We start from the raw sequence: 23046 nt of genomic DNA, 5'->3' as shown, positions 1-23046 counted from the left end.
CAGATCTGCAAACTCTTCCACCACTTATACTTCCAAAGTGCATCGTCTAGTCATTCAAGTGCTAGAGACTGCAAATATGATGGAGAGAAAAAAGCATCTAAGGACTAGAAGTACCGTGAAGTGTGTCTTGAAATGATCTCTAAACAGCTGCCTGGTGCAGATAGCCCACAGAATCCTTCCTCCAAACACTACAAAAGAGAGATTTCTGCGTGGACTCCTCCTGAAGGTCGAAACAACAGACTGGACTTCTACATAGATTGCTTCCGTCGACTTGCACGGGCTGAAATCGTGGAAAAGCAGCACCACATGCCCCATAACCTTAGCTGTGCTGAACATAGCGCCATCAACAGCCTCAGGAACAACTCTGACATCATAATCAAAAAGGCTGACAAAGGAGGTGCTGTCATCATCATGAATAAGTTGGAATATGAACAGGAGGCTGCTAGGCAGCTATGTATCTCGATATTCTACAGGCCATTATCCTCTGATCCCACTGAGGATTATCAAAAGAAACTACACCATCTGCTCAAAAAACTCCTTGAACAAGCACAGCAACAGATCTGTACAGACACATGCCTAGAATCCCGATCGCAGGTATTCTATTTGCTACCCAAGATCCATAAACCTGGAAATCCTGGACACCCCATCATCCCAGGCACTGGCACCCTAACAGCAGGATTGTCTGGCTATGTGGGCTCTCTCCTCAGGCCTTATACTACCAGCGCTCCCAGCTATCTTTGAGACACCACTGACTTCCTGAAGAAACTACAATCCATCGATGATCTTCCAGAAAACACCATCCTGACCACTATGGATGTAGAAGCCCTCTACACTAACATTCCACATAAAGATGGACTACAAGCTATCAGGAACAGTATCCCCAATAATTTCATGGCAAACCTGCTGGCTGAACTTTGTGACTTTGTCCTCACCCACAACTATTTCACATTTGGGGACAATATATATCTTCATGTCAGAGGCACTGCTGTGGGTACTCGCATGGCCACACAGCATGCCAACATTTTTATGGCTGACTTAGAACAACGATTCCTTAGCTCTCGTCCCCTAATGCCCTTACTCTACTTGCGGTACACTGATGACATCATTATCATCTGGACCCATGGAAAAGAAGCCCTCGAGGAATTTCACCATGATTTTAACAGTTTCCATCCCACCATCGTCAGCCTAGACCAATCCACACAAGTGGTCTATTTCCTGGACGCTATTGTGCTAATAAGCGATGGTCACATAAACACCACCCTATACCAGAAACCTACTAACCGCCATACTTACCTACATGCTTCCAGGACACACCACATGATCCACTGTCTGCAGCCAAGCTCTAAGATACAACCGCATTTGCTCCAACCCCTCAGACAGAGACAAATACCTACAAGATCTCTATCAAGCGTTCTTACAACTACAATACCCACCTGCTGAAGTGAAAAAACAGATTGACAGAGCCAGAAGAGTACCCAGAAGTCACCTACTACAGGACAGGCCCAACAAAGAAAATAGCAGAACGCCACTAGCCGTCACCTTCAGCCCCCAACTAAAACCTCTCCAGAGCATCATCAAAGATCTACAACCTATCCTGAAAGATGATCCCTCACTCTCACAGATCTTGGGAGACAGACCAGTCCTCGCTTACAGACAGCCCCCCAACCTGAAGCAAATATTCACCAGCAACCACACACCACACAACAAAAAACATTAACCCAGGAACCTATCCTGGCAACAAAGCCTGATGCCAACTCTGTCCACATATTTATTCAAATGACACCATCATAGGACCTAATCACATTAGCCACGCCATCAGTGGCTCGTTCACCTGCACATCTACCAATGTGATACATGCATCATGTGCTATATACATTGGCCAAAACAGGACAGTCTCTATGCAAAAGAATAAATGGACACAAATCTGACATCAGGAATCATAACATTCAAAAACCAGTAGAACACTTCAACTTGTCCGGTCACTCAGCAACAGACTTAAAGGTGGCAATTTTGCAACAGAAAAACTTCAAAAACAGACTCCAACGAGAAACTGCTGAGCTTGAATTAATATGCAAACTGGATACCATTAACTTGGGTTTGAATAGAAACTGGGAGTTGCTGGGTCATTACACATATTAAATCTATTTCCCCATGTTAAGTATCCTCACACCTTCTTGTTAACTGTCTAAAATGGGCCATCTTGATTATCACTATAAAAGTTCTTTTTTCTCCTGCTGATAATAGCTCATCTTAATTAATTAGCCTCTTACAGTTGATATGGCTACTTCCACTTTTTCATGTTCTCTGTATGTATATATCTCTTCTTACTATATGTTCCATTCTATGCAGCTGATGAAGTGGGCTGTAGCCCATGAATGTTTATGCTCAAATAAATTTGTTAGTCTCTAAGGTGCCACAAGTACTCCTGTTCTTTTTTCAAACTACAAGTAACACAAAACAGTATTGGAAATTTTGGGCATACATCCCTTAAGATGGAGGCTTCCCTTCACTCCTTTATTACCCACTACTTAATTCAACAGAAAGTCACTACAAAAAGAAAAATACATATACAAATCTGCTAATTATGGGTGAAATATATAATCTTTTCTATAATTATGACTGAAAGATTTTTTTAAACAACAAATAAACCCAATAACTAAGACATAACAGAGTATGTGCAAAGTCAAGTTCAGACCACAGCATTTCCTCTAGCTAGGTTCAGACCACAGGCTGAAATAATTGGCATGGAGCTTTGGATAACAGGCGCAAATTGGAATCTGATGCACTAGTGAAAATAATGCAATAGTTTTATCACTGTTGGACACCATAAACACCCAGATACTAGCTTCTGGCTACATAAGGCACTATGTCTTTTAAAGCTTTTAACAGTATTTTGTTTAAAATGTAACACTCCCATTCCCTCATGTCTTTTTATAATGAACATTTCCGCACCAGATCATTTAAAATTGCTTAGTTAATTAAATTTACAAAAAGAAACACATCAGCAATAATTATGTAGTATACACTTTAACAGTTCATTAATATATTTGTAGGGCACTACAATTTATCTTTTTTAAGAATCACATTGGATTAGATACACATATTGATGAATAGGTGGAACATGGCCTTTCCTATCAGATTATTTATCAAAAGAGAGTAATTAGGAATGGTGCATTCCCACTGCAAAATCTGACACGTTTCCTAAGAAGTCTTATTGTCAATGTAATGTAATTAATAAGAAAAAGATAATACAATAAAATCTCCATTGCACAGTGAGTTTCTGCAGCAACAAACTAATCCTCATTACCTATAACAGGCAAATTATTCCACAGAATTGCATTGACATAGGTGGGAAACAATTTTTCTTCTCATTTTAAACAGAGTTTGAGGATTACTGTGAAAAATAGTATTATTTGATTCCAAAATCGAGAGAGAGAGACAGAGAGACAGATAAACACCACACACACACACAGAGGAAGAAACTGTAAATGTTTCTATAAAAAGGAAAGAACTTTTTTGGTGGATATTACCTTACCTGAAAAGAAAAAACAGTTCCTAGGTAATAAAGCTAATTGAATCTATTAATAAATCAGTCCATTAACAAACAAGATACACATCAGTATTTTCTGGCATTGCTTTATAAGCAAGTAAGTTTAAGACGTTAAATAGCAGAAAGGATTTAAAAGCAAGCAGAAAAGAAAAGAATATCCATTCTGTTTTTGAAAAGTTTTATTTATTTATTTTTTTGAGTGCTAAAGAGATAATATACCCAAAAAGAAAAGGAAAACAGAAAAACTGTGAAATAATTAAAAGCAAGAGAGCCAAAGATTAGAAAATAACCTTAAGTAAGAGGAAGAGGTTGTTGAGACAGCTTAGCAGAGACAAAAGGCACTGAAGAACAGAATCATCCATATTCTCACACTGTAAGATAAGGCAGATAAAAAGCCAATTAAACTTTGTAATGATTGTTGATGCAGTCATTGAACATAAATGAATGGCTCCATTAACCAGCAAGCCATGCAGCACACGTGATTAAATGGAAGCACCAATATTGTGGGTGATGTTTTCTTTATTTTTAAAAAAAAAAGTTCTGAGAGTTTTTTCCCTTAATCGCTCTTCAACAGGTGCAGTTTGGTCCTTCCTCAAGCCAGAAGGGAAATCACAAAATTTATTCTAAAATTCACATCAATGCCACTATGAATAAGTCAGCAAACAGAGCAGAGTGACAACACCCTTGTCAGAAAGTTGCATTCATCTGTCAGATAAACTGACAATATATAAATCACACAGCTTCCTTCAATTACCCTCTGCACATTCTCTCTCCTAGTTAAAGGAATACAAGCATCCATGTGTATTGCCAAAAGTGAGTCTCCCATGTTCTGTGCTGGCACATTTAGTATTTTCTCCAATAAAAATTAAGCAATTAGCATACTCCATTTGCAATCTGCAAAATGGTAGCCATACAACCATACTGCCATAGGGACAGAACCTGCAAGGTGCTCAGCACCTTCAACCCAAGTTCCCTCTAAGCTCCCGTAAGTTCCGCTCAGGGCTCTGGCAGGGAGAGGCGCACCTCCCCGGACCCCAACCCATCCCAGACCGACAGTGCTGGGTTTATAATGGTGGCAGGCCCACTCTCAGCAGGGGCCCTGCCGGCCCGACACTCCACTTCACTTGCACTGTGGCCAGGCAGTTGCAGCACAGGCTCCTCTCCTCTCCAACCTCTTCCCCGCGCTCCTCTAGGCCCTCTGGCCCAGGGCTTCTCCTCCTCCCCAGCCTACTCACTCCTCTCAACTGGCCGGCTGAGAGCTCTTCTCTCTGCTCCTGCCCTCCACCCCTGGCAGGCAGCAGGGGCAGAGGAGAGGAGCGGAAAGGAGCCCACAGTTGCTGCTGCTCCTCTGGGCTGCCGGTGACAGATGGTCTGCTGTTTTGGGCTCCCTTGGGGAGCCCGAAGCTGTGGACCATTACCAGCAGCCCGGACTGCAGACCACCAAGCCTGTCCCGGACCTGCCGCAGCTGGGAGAGAGGTGCCACTCTCCCGGCCCCAAACCAGTCCAGCCCTGGACCTGCCACAGCAGGAAGGGACGCCTCTACCCCACTAGCCCAGGTGCCGCTGCAGGTAGAGTGAACTGGGTGGAGTTCTCTCTCCCTGCCGTAGCCCCGGGGCAGCCTGCACCCCAAACCCTTCATCCCCAACCCAGAGCCTGCACCTCCAGCCAGAGCCCTCACCCTCCTCACACACACATCCCAACCCTCTGCCCCAGCCCTGAGTCCCTCATCCTCAGCCCCACTCTAAAGCACGCACCCCCAGCTGGAGCTCTGATCCCACCTACACCCCAACCCTCTGCCTCAGCCCTGAGCCCCTCTCCCACACTCCGAATCCCTCGGCTCCACGCCCACCACATGAATTTTGTTACGTGCACCAATATGAATTTCATTACACACATCACCTCCATATTGGTGCACATAACAAAATTCATGCCGCACATGCATGGGAAAAATTAGAGGGAACACTGCCCTCAACTCTCTTACTTTATGTATTTTAGGACTTGCATTGAGTAAGGCCTGGTCTAGACTGGGGGGTGGGGGCAGGTGAGGCTGAGCTAAGTCGGTCTAAGTTACGCAACTTCAGCTACGAAAATAGCGTAGCTGAAGTCAACGTACTTAGAGCTACTTACTGTGGTAGGTCGACTGTTGACCCTCCCTTATCGACTCCACCTATGCTTCTCACTCCGGTGGAGTACCAGAGTTCACGGAGAGTGCTCAGTGGTCGATTTATCACATCTTCACAAGACACGATAAATCGACCCCCCACTGGATCGATCGCTCTGGAGGTAAGTGTAGACATGCCCTAAAAGTGAGCAATGAGTATGCCTTTGAAAGGAATTTAACATGATGAATGCAGAGGCGGGGTAAGCAAGAGGGAGGGAGTGTTAATATCTAATTACACAAATGATAGTTTTGAATTAGTTTCTAATTGCACATTTGCTAGAAGACATTTGGCCATGCTGATTTTGATATTATAAAATTGGCAGAGACTTTCAGAAAAGGCATGGCATAGGGGGACAGCAAATAAAAGTTTGGTGACTGAATGAGGAAGAAAACACCTCTTATTACTAAAGACAATATATTTGCAGACTGCGTGTACCTTGAGCTGACTGTTAAAGGTATCCATTTCAGAGAGTTTGGAAGCAGTTTCCTTTTCTAGGGCATTTAATTGCTCCCGAAGTCTTTGGCATAATTCTTCCTTTTCTAGGAACTTCTTGTTCACTGAACTGATTCCTGTATCTGCATAGGAAAGATCAAGTACTTTTACAATGATTTCTATTTGTGTTAACATACTTTTCAATAACCATGTTTTTAAAATTTACATTCTCTCCTACTTGCTTATACCACTTCTTGTGGTACATTCTCATACAGCTTCTAGCACAATTGGGCCTTGATTCCTGATTGAGGCGTTCAGACACTACCACAACTCATATAATAAAGTTGTATGATATCTACTTTTTATATTGTATTAGTGTGATTAGATGCAACTCCTGTGGGCAGACACTTTGGCGCACATTTGCCTCTCACTTAACAGTAGTGTAAAACTTCCATAAGTTCCTCTAAAATCGAGAGTAACTCCATTGAAATCACACGACTGTAAGCAAAAGGAAAATCTGAGCAGAAAGGACCATAATTCCTCCCTGTACTATAGTCTGTATTGTCTACATTTAAAGCTGTAGCCCTCTTTTCTTATCAAAACATATTTCTCCTCACAGTTGTTAGATGTAGGAAATGATAGAAAGTAGGTCCAACAAACAGTTCTGAGTATTCATTGGGACTTGCTGAATCTATGGTGACTATGAAGGTATGGTTAATAACACAGACAGTAGCCTTCCCAGTGAGTAAAGAAAAGCTAGTATATAAAGCAAAGAGTTTATCTGAAGACACTTACTAGGAGTGTTGTCCAGCTGCATGTGTTTTATTCTCTCATTTAATAACTGCTTTTCAGGAACTAAATGGACTAGTTTATTCTGATATTCCTATAGATATATAAGAGAGGTACAATGCATTTTTAAGAAAGGTTAATATCTTTTTACATGGCACCAACCACAAAAACAATTTTTCAACATCACATGAAGTAAGTAAACTGCATAATGGTGCACTGGAATAATTTTTTCCCTCTCTATATAAATTCAAACTGTTTTAAACTTGTGTGTTGAAGAATATATAGTTATTAAAAACTAAGTATTCTTCAACACACACGTTTAAAACAGTTTGAATGAAAAAATGTAAAGCATATTAGCCTAACATTTGTGTATTATGGTAGAATGTGAATTTCCAAAGAAATCCCAGCGTTCTTTGAAACTGGCCATCAACTACTGGGTTTCAGTTTCTGATAAATAAAACAAAAACAAGTTATTATACGGTGTGCTTTAGTTTAGCGTATGGAATTTTTAATACTTGAAATCAATCAATTTTAACACCTTGGGAGGGATTTGTTCCAACAGTCAATTGCTAGAAATAAGTATAGCTGCACCAGTGCTAACCTCTTGAGTAGACAAGAGAAGGATCAATACACAAGGAAGAAATATCAGTTATTACTAACTGCAACTGTGTGTTTTGGGAACAGGTGAGCTTAAATCTTTTTTTTAAAAAGTGAGATGAAATAATGCAAAAGCAGTTTTAAGATTTTTCACATTAAAAGTCAAACCCTAAGAATTAAAAATTAACATTCCCCCGTAACAGGGTGCTGGCCAAAAGGCATGGACTCAGCCCCTGTTCACGCAGATCCTGCTAGCTCAGCTCCCAGTATGGGGAAAGAGATTGGAGCTGACAGGCTGCGGCTGATTAAAGCCCTGAAACAGAATCACCTGTGAGCTTGATGGGGGAAGGCCTATAAAGCTAGCAGGAAGGAAGTAGAAGGGGGGGGGGGGAACAGGAGGAGTGAGGAACTGCTGCTCCTAGCTAGCAACAGGAACCAGCTGTCCCCCGGGTGGCTACCTAACTCCTGTTGAATTGTACAGAGTTGTATATATATGGTGGTGGGAATGAACACAGGGAAATAAAAGGACACTGGGTTTTGCAAAGTAAGAGGTCTCCAGCTTATTTGTACCATGAGCGATGAGGGGCCCATCTACACCCCCCCAAAAATTTATATCAATCAATGAAAAACAGAATTGATTTTTGAATTACATCAACTAATTGTTGGAATGACTTGATGAACATCAGCTGTTGCCTCTTTCATACATGTTCCATCATGTTGCTTAATTCAGTGATCTGAAAACATCTCAGATATTGTAGACAGAGCGCTGCAAAGGTCTATTACCTTCACTGGAAAGGTGAGAGCAAGAAAACATCTTTGGGAGTTTTACTTCTTTTTAAAACTATCAAATGTAGATGAAGAGGCAGAAACCAGATAGGAATCTTATTGAACCCCGCATAATGTCTTCCTATATAATCACTGGTAAACTAGCACATAGTACTGAAATTACGGTCAAAACCTCACTTCTTGCCTTGTAAAATTAATATCAACGATCATGAATGTACATATTGGTTTCCCTACTGCAATAAATAATGTTAATAGGCATTGTTCAACCACATTCACTGGCCATTTCTACTTAGTTTTCTTTTCCGCACCCTAACCATTCAATTCCTTGATGCTATTGCACAAATATTTCCTATAAAGACACACTACTGACGGCACTGCAACTGTTAAAGAGAAACAAAAGGAGAAATGAGAGATCTTTAGGTTTAACAGGAAATCACACACCTGAAGTTGTTGTTGTAGCTGTTTGATTTCTACAATTCCCAAATCACATTTTTTATCTAGAGCTTCCAGCTCATTTTTCTGCATTTGTTTTCTACTTCGAACATCTTGCAGTCTGCCTGTGATCTGCTGATGTTTGCCACTCTACAGAAAAACAAAAAAGATTTAACCACATGTTGTAAAAAAACAAAAGAAGTTTCTCGATCAAACTTCTCTGAAAAGATCATTTCTGCTTAAAGGTACCCTAAGAACAGTTCTTAGAAAAAACCCTGCTTTGATTGCTGAGCCAATACTAAGTTACCATACCTACTCGTTCTTAAGCTGAATTTTTTTAGTTAAAAAAAGGAAGCACCTGAGAAGGGGGTCAGCTTATGAACGGGTATAGAGAGGAAGAGGTGGGACACAGCCCCTCCCCCTAACAGAGGGAGCAAGAAAAGGCAGCACAGCCAGCAGAGCAGGAAGAGAAGAGGCGGGGCCAGAGTCTCTCCACTCCTGGCCCCCGCTGCTCTCCCCCTAGCCTCTGAAAGCAGCTGCAGCTCCAGGGCTGGCAGACTGCAGCTGTGCTGCTTGGCCCCGCACCCCAGAGCAGGCTGTGGCCACGCCATCTGACCTGCCGGAGCATGCTGCGGCTGTGCCGCCTGATCTGGCCCGCCGGAACAGGCTGCAGCCGCACTGCCCAGCCCGCTGGAGCAGCTCCAGCCAGGCCAGAGACATCCTCCCTTGGTCCGCCCCAGATGGGATGGGATGGAGAGAGTGCGGGGGTGCCTGGCTAGGGGTGGGGTCATGTGGGGGTGGTCACAGGGGTTACTCCCCTGACCTACTAGCTTCTCCACCACAAAAAAAATTTCCCCACCAGTTGCTGTCCCTGCCCGTCAGGGTAAGCAGCTGGCGCATCAGGACACTTTGTTTACTTAGATTTACCTTCATGCCTGCGGACGCTCAAGGTAAACAGACCATCTCGGCCCACCAGCAGCTTATCCTGATGGCCTGGGAGCCAAAGTTTGTTGACCCTTAAATTATAGGGTCGTCTTGTGAACGGGTCATAAAAACTTTCCATTTTTACTTATCCATCTTGGGGCAGTCGCCTTATAAATGAACCAACTTATGCTGAAGTATATATGGTAATTTCCTGATCAATAAAACATTGTACTTAGCACGTTAATGTGCATTTTAAGATTCTTGTAGTGTTTTAAAATACTGTATATATCACTCAAATACATTTAATATCATGTGTGCCTCACCAGGGCTTCTAATTCAAGATTAAGGCTCTTCTTTTTAGATGTCAACTTGACAATTTCTTCTTGTTCTCTGTTTCTCTGATTCAGAAGATCTTGGCGTCGAATTCTCTCCCATTCCAGCCGTCGCTGGCGCTCGAGTTCCTGCTTTGCTGCCTAGAGATAACGAGTTATATCACTGTAAGCTTACAATAGCCTTTAGAAACTCTAAAGCCAACTAGAAGTTTGCAGTGTTGATATCTACACATACATTCTGTAGCTAAATTAAGCTAAGATTAAATATGTCCAGTTTAACAAAAAGTGTTTGAGGTACAGACAAATGAAAGCTATATAAGTATTTTCATACTTAGCAACATCTACATAGTTTGCCATTTAATGAACAAAATCCACACCTTGAATCCTAAATATCATCAAAGGGGACACTACAAAGGCTGGCAGGTGTTAAATTAGACCTAGACCTTGCACATTCAGGTTTGCTTACACTCTTCTGCAAAGTAATCTGCCATTCTGTTCTACTTGTGAGTAGCACAGCAGTAAAACATACAAGAATTCTGCTCTTAAAGCACAATCTTATATATTTCAAATATCATATATGATCACAAGAATGGAAGATGTTATCCTACAAGATTCTGAATGTCTCAACTGCCACTGGAGGGGAAACTGCCAGAATAATCAACTGTGGAGGAAGATAATTGGGTATAATGTAATGTATAATTCAGATACAAATTTGGTTTCACTCTAATAGTCTTGCCTCTAACTGAGAACAGTGCCTGGAACGGATAATGACTCAAGAGGCCCTTAGCATGACTGGTCACAGAGTGGATGCAATTTTAAATGAGATTGTGGACAAACCAAGTAGACCCAGATTTGTTATAGGATCGAATGTAAAATAATGCCAATTTCAAGCTTCAGGCGAGCCTAGTTTTGAGTTACAGTTGTTGGGGGTTTTTTTGGTTTAAAAAGAGAACTGTAAAAGAAAACGTGGTTCAGAATACAAGAGAGTCTTGAGAACCTGAGTTTTAGCAACTTCAGGTGTTATATGTAACAATAGTAGGCACAACATTTTTGACAAAAATGATGGTGCCCCTCCAAAATGACTTGCAATAGTCACACAAGGAGTGCATGCCCAAGCCACGATTCAATGGGTGCCTGGCTCCCAGTCCTATATTCAAACTACTAGACCAAGACTGCTTGTCTAGAGGTAATGCACGTTGAAAGGCACACAAAAATTACAAGTTCCCAAATGGACAAGGGAATAGATTAACCAACTGTGTTCACTGAGTGTAGGTGCGTACTACTTTAAGCCTTAAAAGTAATAAAATTAAGAAAACAACCTCCCGCCTTTCTATTTCTTTTCTCCTCTCTTCCTCCCTTTGTCTTTCCAGCTCTCGTTGTTTCTCAAAATGCCTTTCCAGTTCAAGCTGCTTTTTCCGTTCTTGCTCCTGCAGTTCCCTCTCTCTTCGCTCCTGTTCTTCTCTTTCTTTCTGAGCCTTACGTTCCGCCTCTCTCTGCTGCTGCTCCAGTAGGACTTGACGCCGTTTCTCCAGTTCCATGTTTCCTTTCTCATAGTTTGCTTTCCTCTTGTCCTCAAATGTAACTAAAATAAGGCACAGAAGTTAGCACTGTTTTACACAGAAAAATAGTTCAAAGCCAGTTCCTCTCTTACAGTGCTAATGACTACCATGTTTTCTTATTGGCTAGCTCAGAACATCACACCATGGATAATTCAAGCTCCTTAAATCAAGAAGTATCAATCTTCTTCTCACAAACACCAACATTCTTATTGTTTTCAAAACTTGGCACAATGACAACATTTCATAACTTCTGACAGCAAAAAGAAATTTTCTGTGGTAAAACTTATTGACTTCGCACAAAAAACTGTGGCTAGGTAGGATTGGTGGTTTCAAGCAGAATACAATTAAACATTCATAGACATAAAATTATTCTATCCGTCCAGGACATAAACAAAATTTTACAAGCTAGTGGAGGGTTGCTTTCTTAGATCCTGACATTGGATAGGAAAACGGCAGAGTTATGACAGCTCATCTTTTTAAACCACTCTTCACTGTACTGCACATATGTCAGCACAAATAAGGGGTTCTTCAAAAGGCAGGTTACATTTATTTTTTTCTTAGACTCAAACTGTTAAAACAGCAGCAAACAAACCATCATCAGGGTCAGTAACTGAAACATGGAATTAAAAAAAACAAAAAAGTGTGGGGGGAATAGTTTAGGGGCCACTGAGATTACCTTGCCCACACTCTGCCACCAAGAGGGAGCCTCTATTACTCCCTCCTGACAGCAGCTGCCTCGGATTCAAAATTCTGCACTAATATGGAGACAAAGCAAATGCCAGTAACTTTCAATCACATGGAATTTTGCAGTGGTGTTGCAATGTTTTGACCATGAAGCTTTCCAAGACTTTCATTAATAATAATGTCAAAGATACTTCCTACCCCTGAAAAACAGCCCCTCACCCTTACATTCATGATGTTTTCTTAACTGCCCTTAGATGACAGCATCAGGACAACCTTCCCTCTGTCCAGGGTAACAGGAGTGCAGCTCCTGAAAGAGTAATGCTGTACTTCCTTATCCCCTTTTTAGTTTCTAAAAGATGTAATATTCTTCAAAGAAGAGTATTACACACTAACACAAACACAAAATCTCATTCTTACCTGGCTGTTTTTTCTGGGGCTCCTCTTCTTGCATTTGCTGGCAAGATGGCAGAGTTCCATTAACATTTTCTGCATATTTTCCACCTCTAGGAGAGAAGTTATTTTTGGAGGAGTTAAATTCAGGCTATTCAATATTCTTTATATTACCTCTGGATTTAGGTCAGGTCCCCCTGTCTTGGGCACGTTACCTGAAAGGAGGAGGTACCAATTCAAGAGGCAGGGTCAATGGCAGAGGCTGCCCAGCTTTGGCCATATCAGTTAGATGCATGGCTAACACAAACTCATCTGCTTTCAGCTGTCCATCTCCATCAATGTCAGATAGTGACCTAAATAAAATGGGAGAATGTTGTCCTCAGTGCATTTGAAAATCACTTGGAAGGGATAACTGAAATTAATTATTATAGAACAATTTCTTAAGGCATAGACCTCGTAGGTGAACTGGTAAACAATCCCTCATCTTCGTAAAAACAATAGTGAATGAGAAAAAACATTTTATTTTACAGTTTAAATAAGAATTGGCTTCTATACAGCATATGTTGTCGAATGATTTCAAAGGCACTTCGCAAACATGAATAGGTCAGCATCACTATGCAGTACGTAAGTAAGTGGGGAAAATGAGGCTGAGAAAGCCTAAGTGACTTGCCCAAGGTAACATGACAAGTGAACAGCAGAACTGGAAACAAAACCCTGTTCCGCGCTCAAGCCACTTAAGATCACAGCACCCATTTTACTCTGCCTCAGTTCTTTTCTCAGGAGATAAAGCATTATCTAAATTTATACCGTGATACTACAAAAGGGATCTTCATATAGGGCTCCTTCCTCCCTTGTGACCCCTAGCCTAAGATTCTTTCCCACCACCCCAGACAGTTCAGTTGTGGGGCAAGGGTGAGCTGTTCCAGAGCTCCCTGCAACTGGCAGGTGCAGGATTAAATACTCCCAATCCCCAAATCCTGCTTTAATGGGGAGGCAGCATATGCACTAATATCACGGCCGTACTCTTACATGAAACGTTGCTGAAGAGTGAAGGAAAGCAACATGTGGCTGTCCACAGAGATACAGGCAAGGAGCCTCTCTTAAAGAAAAGTGTGATGGGGCAGGTAGAAACAGTCCTTCAGAGCTGGCCAAAAAGCATTAACGGGGGAGGGGTCATGGGGGGTGGAATCCAACAAAAATCAGGAACAAAGTTGATAAAACGATGATTTTTCTTCTATTTACTGACCAGATCCACCTATGGGCAATATTAAAAATGACTCTCTCCTTAATACCAAAATAAAAGATTGATAATTACTGACTTTGGAATAATTTGTGACTTGGACTGCATATATGAAGAGGACCCTACTTGGATGCTACACGGCTACAGCTGCTCTGAATTCTCCACACCAAAGTGGAGGTTAATAGCACTTTCACTGCACCCCCACAATGCACCACACAACAGTGAGGCATATTACAGTTTGCTGCTGATGTGGGCCAGAAGCAAATGACTACTTCCTGGACAAAGGGGAAGCAGGAAGGGAACAGTGCTTCAGCAGGTTGTCTAATGCTAATCTAATCCACAAAGCTTCTGTTGATTCCTGTGAGAGGGTGAAGTTTATATATCACTCCTTACTCACAGCTGTATTGAAAGGCAAGATCCAGCCCATAACATACAGGAATTCAAAAGCTTATTACCCAAGTCTTCAGAAGATTGTAATTGTTTCCAACACTATAACAACAAACCTTAATCAACTGCAATGTACATCTATCTGTGTACAACTGTCTCAAATCACTAATGGACTGAAGGAACCCCCTTTTTTTTTTTTAATGTAAATTTTGGTTCAAATTTAAATTGACAAATTTTGAAAAAAAATCTCTCGGGTTTGTTTGTTTTGACATTCTAATGAGAACTTATTTTTACCGAAAACTGTTGTTTCTCAACAAATAAACCCTCTTCTTCCATGTCTGCAATCCAAACAATGAAGCATTGAACCCACAAGCAAAACTGACTTTGCTGATTTACAATAGTCCAGTATAAATAATAAATTACAAACTGGACTTTTAAAAGGGTGCAGTTTTAATCAATTATTAGCAAAATGGGAAAATAAAGTTTACTGGGTTTTATAGTGTATGATTTTTAAATGGACCTTGTCCTTTAACACTTGATGGCAGAGAGCAGATAACATTCTCCACCACAATTGTGTAAGCCTCTCATCAATCAGTGAGTAAACTTACCAAATGGTAGCCAGCTGAGTCTGAGAAAGGTTTGACTGCAGAAGGGCATTCCTTGCTTGAAATCCTTAGTGAAATACAGATTAAACTATTAAGAATTTTCATATATAAATCTATTTAGAACAAAAGACAGATATTATGTGATGTGCTGTACACTGGGGCAACCCATGTTTATTCTTAATTTGACTTCATCCGTTTGTGATGACCGTTTATTAATGCTGGTAGTCTGTATACTGTATTATTTCTTTCTACTTTTAAAAACACAAACCACAGACACAATGATCACAAGTAAAGAAATATCATTAGTGTCCTTGACCAACTTTTCTCATTCAGAAAATCCCACCACAGATGAATGTAACAGTTTATGGTGATCTTCACAGCTATACGTAGAATGTAGCTGACTATTTGCAAAGAGTTAACACTGTTAATGTGGAGGCTACTTTCCTTTCCCTGCTAACAAACTATATAGATTGCTGGGAAGAAACCCTCAGCACTTTTCACACTTGGATCCGAGTCCCTTAAAAAAGTGGAGAGGAGTTGTTCCCATTTTATAGACAGAGAAACTGAGACACAGTCAGATGAAGTGACTTGCTCAAGCTGATACACCAAGTCAGTAGCAATGCCACAAACTGAACCCCAGGTTTACTGACTTCTTGTCCACTTCTGTATCCACTGAATAGATACTGAATAGATATTTTATGGAACTCCATTCTTTTAGTAACTTTGAGTGGAACTTTTCAATAGCATCGAACTGATTCACGAGCACAAATCCCATTGAAAGTAAATGGGACTTGTGCTCCTAAGTAATGTAGGCACGTATGAAAAACTCATCCCTTAACATCTGTGGGAGTCAGGCACATTGCTTGTATTGTTTACAAACAAAACCAAAAAAGCATGAATTTGAGCAATTTCTCCTGTATACACAGTACAGTACATAGCACAAAAAGCATTTTACAGGTGTCCTTTATTTCAGAAAGTCATTTTAAAAATATATTCAGACCTGGATGGGGTGCCTGCAGAGCCTTTGCTGCTGTCGTGAATGTTAAAATGAATGAATCAAGAACCATACAATAATTCACTAAATGTTTTCACTACCTGCTCCTCTTCTTCTTCTAGCCCTCCTTTCCCATAAGCGTATCTGGACGCAACATTTAAGTCAAATTTTCAAGCCCACAGGTTTATGTGATTATAAATTTAAACAAGTTACTGCTGCTATTGCTAGGCTAGATTTTTAGGAAAGTAAGGTGGGAAGAGGTTTATTTACTCCCCAACACATATCATATGCGACTCGTTAGCTAGTTTTCTTTTTTTTGTTTTTTAATGTAATCGCCCTTAGGGCACATTCTTCTAAATTACAGTGGGAGAAAAAGTGAAAAGACATCTACTCCGTAGAACCCAAGCAGTCTGAGAGATCTGTAAAACCTTAAAAGTCCGTAAGATCTGTGCCCCTTTATTATTTTTCCAGTAAGGACAGCAGGCTAAATGATATATAAATACTGGGATTATCCCTTAACAATTTTTTAACTCCTTCAACACTGACTACCCTCCAGGTATTGGAAGTGTGGGTGTATTTAATAATAAATAGAATATTTTTGTTATTCAGTTACTTCTGCCTTTTGGGCCTTCAAAATACTAAAGTGAATGCTATCCATGGCTGCAAATTTGGGTCATAAACAATGTTCCCTCTAATTTTTTATATCCATCTGTGGAATGAATTTTATGATGTGCACCAATATGGAGATGATGCGTCGCGGGAGGGGCCCAGGGGTTTCAAGTGTGGGAGGAGAATCAGGGTTGGAGTGTGGGGGGAGGGGGGAGGGCTCCAGCTGGGGGTGCAGATTCTGGAGTGGGGCTGGGGATGAGGAGTTTGGGGTGCAGGTTGCCCCAGGGCTGGAGCCAGAGGACTCCCCTCAGCCCTCTCCCCGCCAGCCGCAGCGAGCTCCTGGGGAGCGGCCCCCCGTCCCCGCCAGCAGCAGCGAGCTCTGGGGGAGGGGCTCCCCGTCCCCGCTGGCAGCAACAAGATCTGGGGGAGAGGCCCCCTGTCCCCGCCGCCACCAGGAGCTCCAGGACTGGGGGAGAGGCCTGCAGCAGCCCTGCACACCCCAACTTGCTCCCCCCTCCCCAGTCCCCATCAACCCCCTACCTCGCTCCTCTCAGGCCCATGTGGGCGCCCAGCCTTTTATAGCCAGCTGCACGGCCGTGCAGCTTAGAAGGAACTTAGGTTATAAACCTGCGTTCCATGCAGGCTGACCGTTACGCCCAAACAGAGTCTTGCTGAAGCCGATGTAAGTTTTTTGAGCTGTTTGATTCCCTTTTAGGGCCCTTCTCCCTCTCTGATATTGCTCAGTAACCTCAGGTAATGAAAGCTAGGCACTTAGGTTTGCCAATTTTGGTTGGATGTATTCCTGGAGATTTCATCACATGACATAATCTTTAACTAAAGATTAATCTTTAATTCCTGGAGACTCCAGGCCAATCCTGGAGGGATGGCAACCCTAAAGGCACTATAGAAATAAAAGCTGCTTGTTTCTCCATAATCCAGTGTGAAGACTAAGGCCTTGTCTACAGTACACAGTTTTATCTTTTGCTGACAAAACAGTGGAGGTGTACAAACTACAAAGCTACTTTTGGTGACAAAATAAAGCCACCTTGATGAGAGGCACAAAACTTTTTGAGGCAAAGTTAAAGTGACAAAGCATCAATGTAGATCAGGGGTGGCTAACCTGAGCCTGTGAAGGAGCCAAAATTTACCAATGTGCATTGCCAAAGAGCCACAGTACTATGTCAGCAGCACCCCCATCTGCTCCCCACCCCCACACCTCTCACCCAACAGCCAATCAGCGCCTCCCCCTCCCTCCTTGCACCTCCTGATCACCTGTTTCCTGGCATGCAGGGGTGGAGGAGCGTGGGATGGAGGGGGGAGAAGTGAGGGCACTGCAGGCTCAGGGGAGGACGCAGAAAGGGGTGGCATGGGGGCAGGGCCTGTGGTGGAACCAGAGGTTGAGCAGTGAGTACCCCCGGCACATTGGAAAGTTGGCACTTATAGCTCCAGCCCTGGAGTCAGTGCCTATATGAGGAGCCACATATTCACTTCTGAACAGCTTCATGGAGCTCTGGAGCCACAGGTTGGCCACCTCTGATGTAGATGCTGCTGTTTGTTATGTTGACATAACTGGCTCCCCAAGTATCCCACAATGCCCACCGTGACTGCTCTGCTCATTGTTTTGAACTCAGCTGCCCTGTAGGCATGCACCCATCCTTTTAAAGCTCTGGAAAGCTTTGACATCCCTCAGCGTGGACAGCTCATAGAGCTGCTGAGAATACTGCTCCCAGTAGCTGAGGAAGCTGTGGGCAAACTCGGAGGGAATCACAGAACTATTAATGTGGAATTGGCAGGCAGGCAGTGGGCTGCTGCTGCCAGGGAGAGACTGCTGTGCTATCCAGAGCCAGGGGCTGATGGGCGGGGGGAGGGGCGTGTTGCCCTCCCCCAGGATTGGTTGCTCAGGCTGCTGTCTGAACTTAAAGACTGCATGTCTAAATTTAAAGAGACACTTCCCCAACACACAGTGATTCTGTCTCTCCCCCGCCCCCTCCCCACACACTCCCTGTCATACTCTCTCCACCCCACATACACTTCAGTTGAAAAGCAACTGGCAATCTAGTAGGATGCCCATTGAACGATCAAACCTGTATCATGTGACGCTGCACCTGCTCCATAAGGCATTGCAAACCCTTCCCAAAGCACCCTGTGGCCAGATGCACAGTGGGATAGCTACCCACAGTGCACTGCTCTTTTTGTCAATGAAAGAGCTGCTAGTGTGGATGCTCTCTGCTGACATAAGAAGCTACTCTGGACAAGCAACAGTGGTTTAATTAAAGCAACATAATTTTGTTGACAAAACTCTGTAGTTTAGACAAGGCCTAATGCAAAGATGCAGTTTAGTTTCTCTGCAATCTCATTCTCTGTTCTTGCCCTTGACATCCTAGGGGTCTTAAACACACCCTCAGGTTTCTTGCTTCATGTCTTCTCTTATTCTAAAATCAGTATTTTTTTTTAAATTAATGTCCTCATTTGGGAATTTTTTGCCTTCAAATTTCTTCTTAGCCTCTATTCTCTAAGTTATATTTGCCTTTGAAAGTTTATATTCCATACTTTATTAGCATCAATTGGGTTTCAGATGGGTTATCGGGATTTTTAAAGATTTTTTTTTTGCTCCCAATACATTCCTATACCTAGCTATTTAGTCATATTCTGCCCTCAACCTGACCCTTCTCAGCTTTTTGGTTTCCTTATGAATACCTCTGTGACTCCAATATACATTTTTTTATTGAATTTGTTGTAGCTAAATTCGCCCCCATCATATTTTATGTATAGTTCTCCACCAAGATTCTATGAATTCTAAAATATCTTTTGCTTTCATATCCAATATAAATGTATAGTAGAATTGAACTATACTTTCCTTTTAATATGACAGAATGAATCGTAAAAGATAGCATTGTAGATGTGTTGATCCAGGATATGAGAGAAAAGGCGTGTAAGGTAATATCCTTTATTGGACCAACCTCTGTTGGCGATCTGTGGAGCTCAAAAGCTTCTCTTTCACCAAAAGAAGTTGATCAAATAGAAGAGATTCTCTCACCCACCTTGTCTCTCAGCAAAAGGTATACAGGCTGAGCTCTACTCAACACAATGGAGCAAAATAATCAGTACATTGTTGCCAACAGTTGCAGCCCATTTTCTTCTTTGTTAGGAGTATTCTTCCTTATAACAAAGATGGCAGCATAGCTTTCACTCTTGATTAACAGAAGCACAGATGCAAGGTGAAGCAAAAACTGAATCAGACTGCAAACTGCTACACAGAAGAGCTTTTAGTTAAAATGACAGGTCTCATCTTTTCTGTACCATCAGAGGAGTTTAAAGGGGTTAGAAGCCATCTAAACCACAAAAGTGCTTAATATATAGGCTGTACCATGTCTGATAGACCTTTAGGGATGACTGCTAAAAGTCAAAAAGAAAAGTATTATTCATTCATCCCCCAGCAGATATACTTACCCACCTACCCACCAACCCCCTAAACCAACAAAAAACAGCCTTTCACATCAAAGAGATGTTAACACAATTCTGCCTTTTAAATGTTTGCTCTAGGCTCATTGTATGAAATTGTATTCAAGAACAAAATTAGGTGTGCAATACTACATTTGTTGTTAAAAAAAAAGTTTCAGTTGACTGGGGGAGTTTTGAAAAATATCCCCCAAAACAACAGAGCAGAGTAAAGATGAGGCCAGCTGGTTAGGAGAATCTGAAGCACAAACTTTGAAACCAGCAAAGTTCAAATTTAGGGTAGACCTGCAGAACTTACCCAAACTTTCGTTTACAGATTAGTAAACTGAGATTGTCTTGTGTAGCATAATATAGGAATTTTTTAAACTTAACACACACACAAAAGCTAAACAACAAGTTATCCCATACAGTGACACTTATGAGCCAGTTTGTGTCTCGGTAAGATTCAGACCAAAAGTTTAGAAAAACATATGGTTATTTAGGATTAAATCCAGGCTCCATTGCAGTTGGTTGCAAAATTCAGATTAACTTCAAAGGATTTCATCATTAATCTTTTAGGTTCTAACAATTAGAAAAAACTGTTTTTTTCAGTCCAAATGCTATACTAACCTGATAGGTAGCCACTCATGCCTTTATCAAGACTATTAAATTTCTGCCTGTATTTTAATCTGGAGGCCTGAGGAACTGCCCAGTCTGAGGATCCAGTCTTAGGTGAACTCCCAGTTAGTGAAGTGGTGGAGGAAGAATTTGAACTGCAATATAAATGTTAAAAAGATAAAAATACATTATGCTAAATTCCCCTGTTTAATAAACAAGCTTTAGATGATATATGCTCCCTGGAACAGGAGCTGTCTCCCCTTATTGGTTTGTGCAGCACTCAGCAGGAGGCCCCAATCCTGTCTCTGCTCTCTATCATAACAAAAACATTATAGAATTTTAAAACCCTGTTTTTCAACTTATTATGCAACCAAAAATAGAGGAATTACATGCTTATTACATGTAGCACACAGTGTTTATTTAGAGCACTGAAATGAAAAATTGAACATACTGGAAAACAGTCTTTGCATTCAAGTAATATGTCTACAAACAACATGTTGAAAAATTTGTACCAAGAAGTATTTAAGAAAAGCATGGGGGGAAAAAAGTCAAGACATATTAATAAAAATCCAGTAGTTCTGAAAGGCAGGGGGAACACATCAAGACCTGAAAAAGCCTACAGCTGGACTCTGAGAACTAAGGACAATGACTGAGTAGCAAATTTCAGTGAGGACATGAATTAAATCAAAAAATGAAATCATAAATGTATGAAAAATTCAACCAATGAACTGACTCACCTCCAAAACAAAACATCTGCAACTTCTAAAGTCACTCCTTGCTGCCAATACCCTAAACCAAAAAGCCTCACCTAAACTATACTTTTTCCCCCTAAAATTTTGCACTGCTGCTACCACTGGTTCAGAGTCATTGAATGTAGCAAGAGTGAGAGTGCTGATTTTTACTAAACCTTTCCAAATACTACATTTCATAAACGTGCTCTGAATGTTAGACAACATCATGATTAAAATATCATTAGATGCCTTGAGCCCTGCTACAGCAGTACTGCAGTGGAGCTATTTGGCTGTAGCAACAGTGAGGAATTCTAGGGCTGGGGAAAAGATAATATAGATACAGCCAAAGAGACCAAACTTTTATTTTAAACACTTTTGGCACAAACAAATAAGGAAGGTGATCACAAAGATTTATGATCTCAATTACTTGCAAAATGACCTCAGAGATAAATGTTTGCAATAGATAATCTTTTAGACAACTTTTGTATACACAACTTCCTCAGAAAAGAACACGTTGCAATATTGACATAGCTTCCATAACACCTAATTCTTGAATTGTATGTTTTGTCTCTGTTTATTTAACACTGCTTCATTCCATTCTTTCTGACAGCGCTTTTTCACATTTGAACCCCCCTACTCACTTTGAGCATGTTTGTTACATTTACTGACAATGTTATTGAACCACTCATATCCAAACACAAATTAATTGCTTATTGCAGTTATATCCTAGATATGTATCAATGTTCAGCAATACCATGTCTATATATGCTGTTCACACATCTCCTTATTTTTCTGCCTGTAAATATGAACTGTTATATGGTAATTTTTTTAAAAGGCATTTGTTATTAAAGTCTAAGACATGACATTTTAAGTCGTAAGTTTCATACCTACTAGATCCTAAATCGATCAGAGACTGTGCCTTCTGTATATTAGTACCACCAAATCCTCCTGCCATGAGACTGAAAGAACCAGGATGAGGCAATGCTGAAACAAAAAAGAAAAATAAATGGATACAAGTTAATAATCTACACTAAGAATTAGATTAGGGTATTCAAAATTGAGTATCTTACTGTGTTGTACTTACTTGAAGAGAAAGACATAGGTAAAGGCTGAAGGAGATTGGATGTTCCATTTGGCAATGATGATGTGCTGATAGAAGGCATCAGTGGAGTAGAGATAAGCAAGGGAGGAATCGAAGTCACTGAGGTCAATGATGACATGGGAGCTAAAGGTGCAATTGTAGGCACAGATGTTGGGATGGACAGATTTGGCATACTACCCATTCCTAAAGGAGAAATTAAATAACTAACTATTATTAAACATTTAATGCTGCAGCAGCATCCAGAGGCCTCAACTAAGAATGGATCCATTTTGCCTGGTAAATGCTATACAAACTCAATGTAGGAGACAGTCAATGTGCAGAGATGCCTATACTCTAGGATGTACATTTACATTAAATATGGAGATATACCTATCTCATAGAACTGAAGGGACCTTGAAAGGCTGAGTCCAGCCCCCTGCCTTCACTAGCAGGACCAAGTACTGTCCCAGATCCTTAAGTGGCCCCTTCAAGGATTGAAACTCACAACCCTGGGTTTAGCAGGTCAATGCTCAAACTACTGAGCTATCACTTCCCCCGATCTATTTTTCTCCACACTTTGTACAGCTCTAATTCAAACTTTCCAGCCACAGAGTATGCTGCATGCAGAAGAAAGCACAAATGAAGAAACAAACAACGTGCTAAAAATATATTTAGCTAATGTTTCCAATACCCACTCTATAATGA

The 23046-nt window shown here is 41.3% G+C and overlaps 1 protein-coding gene across 5 annotated transcripts in view; it reads right to left on the bottom strand.

Annotated features, from left to right (window-relative positions):
* The window catches only part of ITSN2 (intersectin 2), a 125282-nt gene that overhangs the window by 59487 nt on the left and 42749 nt on the right, over positions 1 to 23046 (bottom strand). For 4 of the 5 annotated variants that reach the window (XM_030555314.1, XM_030555313.1, XM_030555316.1 and 1 more), the window contains exons 6-17: positions 22345 to 22545; positions 22148 to 22244; positions 20542 to 20684; positions 14874 to 14937; positions 12854 to 12991; positions 12666 to 12751; positions 11325 to 11587; positions 9997 to 10146; positions 8759 to 8899; positions 6941 to 7028; positions 6149 to 6288; positions 3841 to 3921 (exon numbers count right to left, since the gene is read on the bottom strand). In XM_030555314.1, the coding sequence (XP_030411174.1) occupies positions 3841 to 3921; positions 6149 to 6288; positions 6941 to 7028; positions 8759 to 8899; positions 9997 to 10146; positions 11325 to 11587; positions 12666 to 12751; positions 12854 to 12991; positions 14874 to 14937; positions 20542 to 20684; positions 22148 to 22244; positions 22345 to 22545 (1592 nt within the window). The remainder of the gene's footprint in view (positions 1 to 3840; positions 3922 to 6148; positions 6289 to 6940; positions 7029 to 8758; positions 8900 to 9996; positions 10147 to 11324; positions 11588 to 12665; positions 12752 to 12853; positions 12992 to 14873; positions 14938 to 20541; positions 20685 to 22147; positions 22245 to 22344; positions 22546 to 23046) is intronic. The other variant, XM_030555315.1, reaches the window with a different exon arrangement.

Source organism: Gopherus evgoodei, chromosome 3 (genome assembly GCF_007399415.2).
Source record: "Gopherus evgoodei ecotype Sinaloan lineage chromosome 3, rGopEvg1_v1.p, whole genome shotgun sequence".
Taxonomy (NCBI): Eukaryota; Metazoa; Chordata; order Testudines; family Testudinidae; genus Gopherus; species Gopherus evgoodei.
This window is presented reverse-complemented; position numbering and strand designations above follow the sequence as displayed.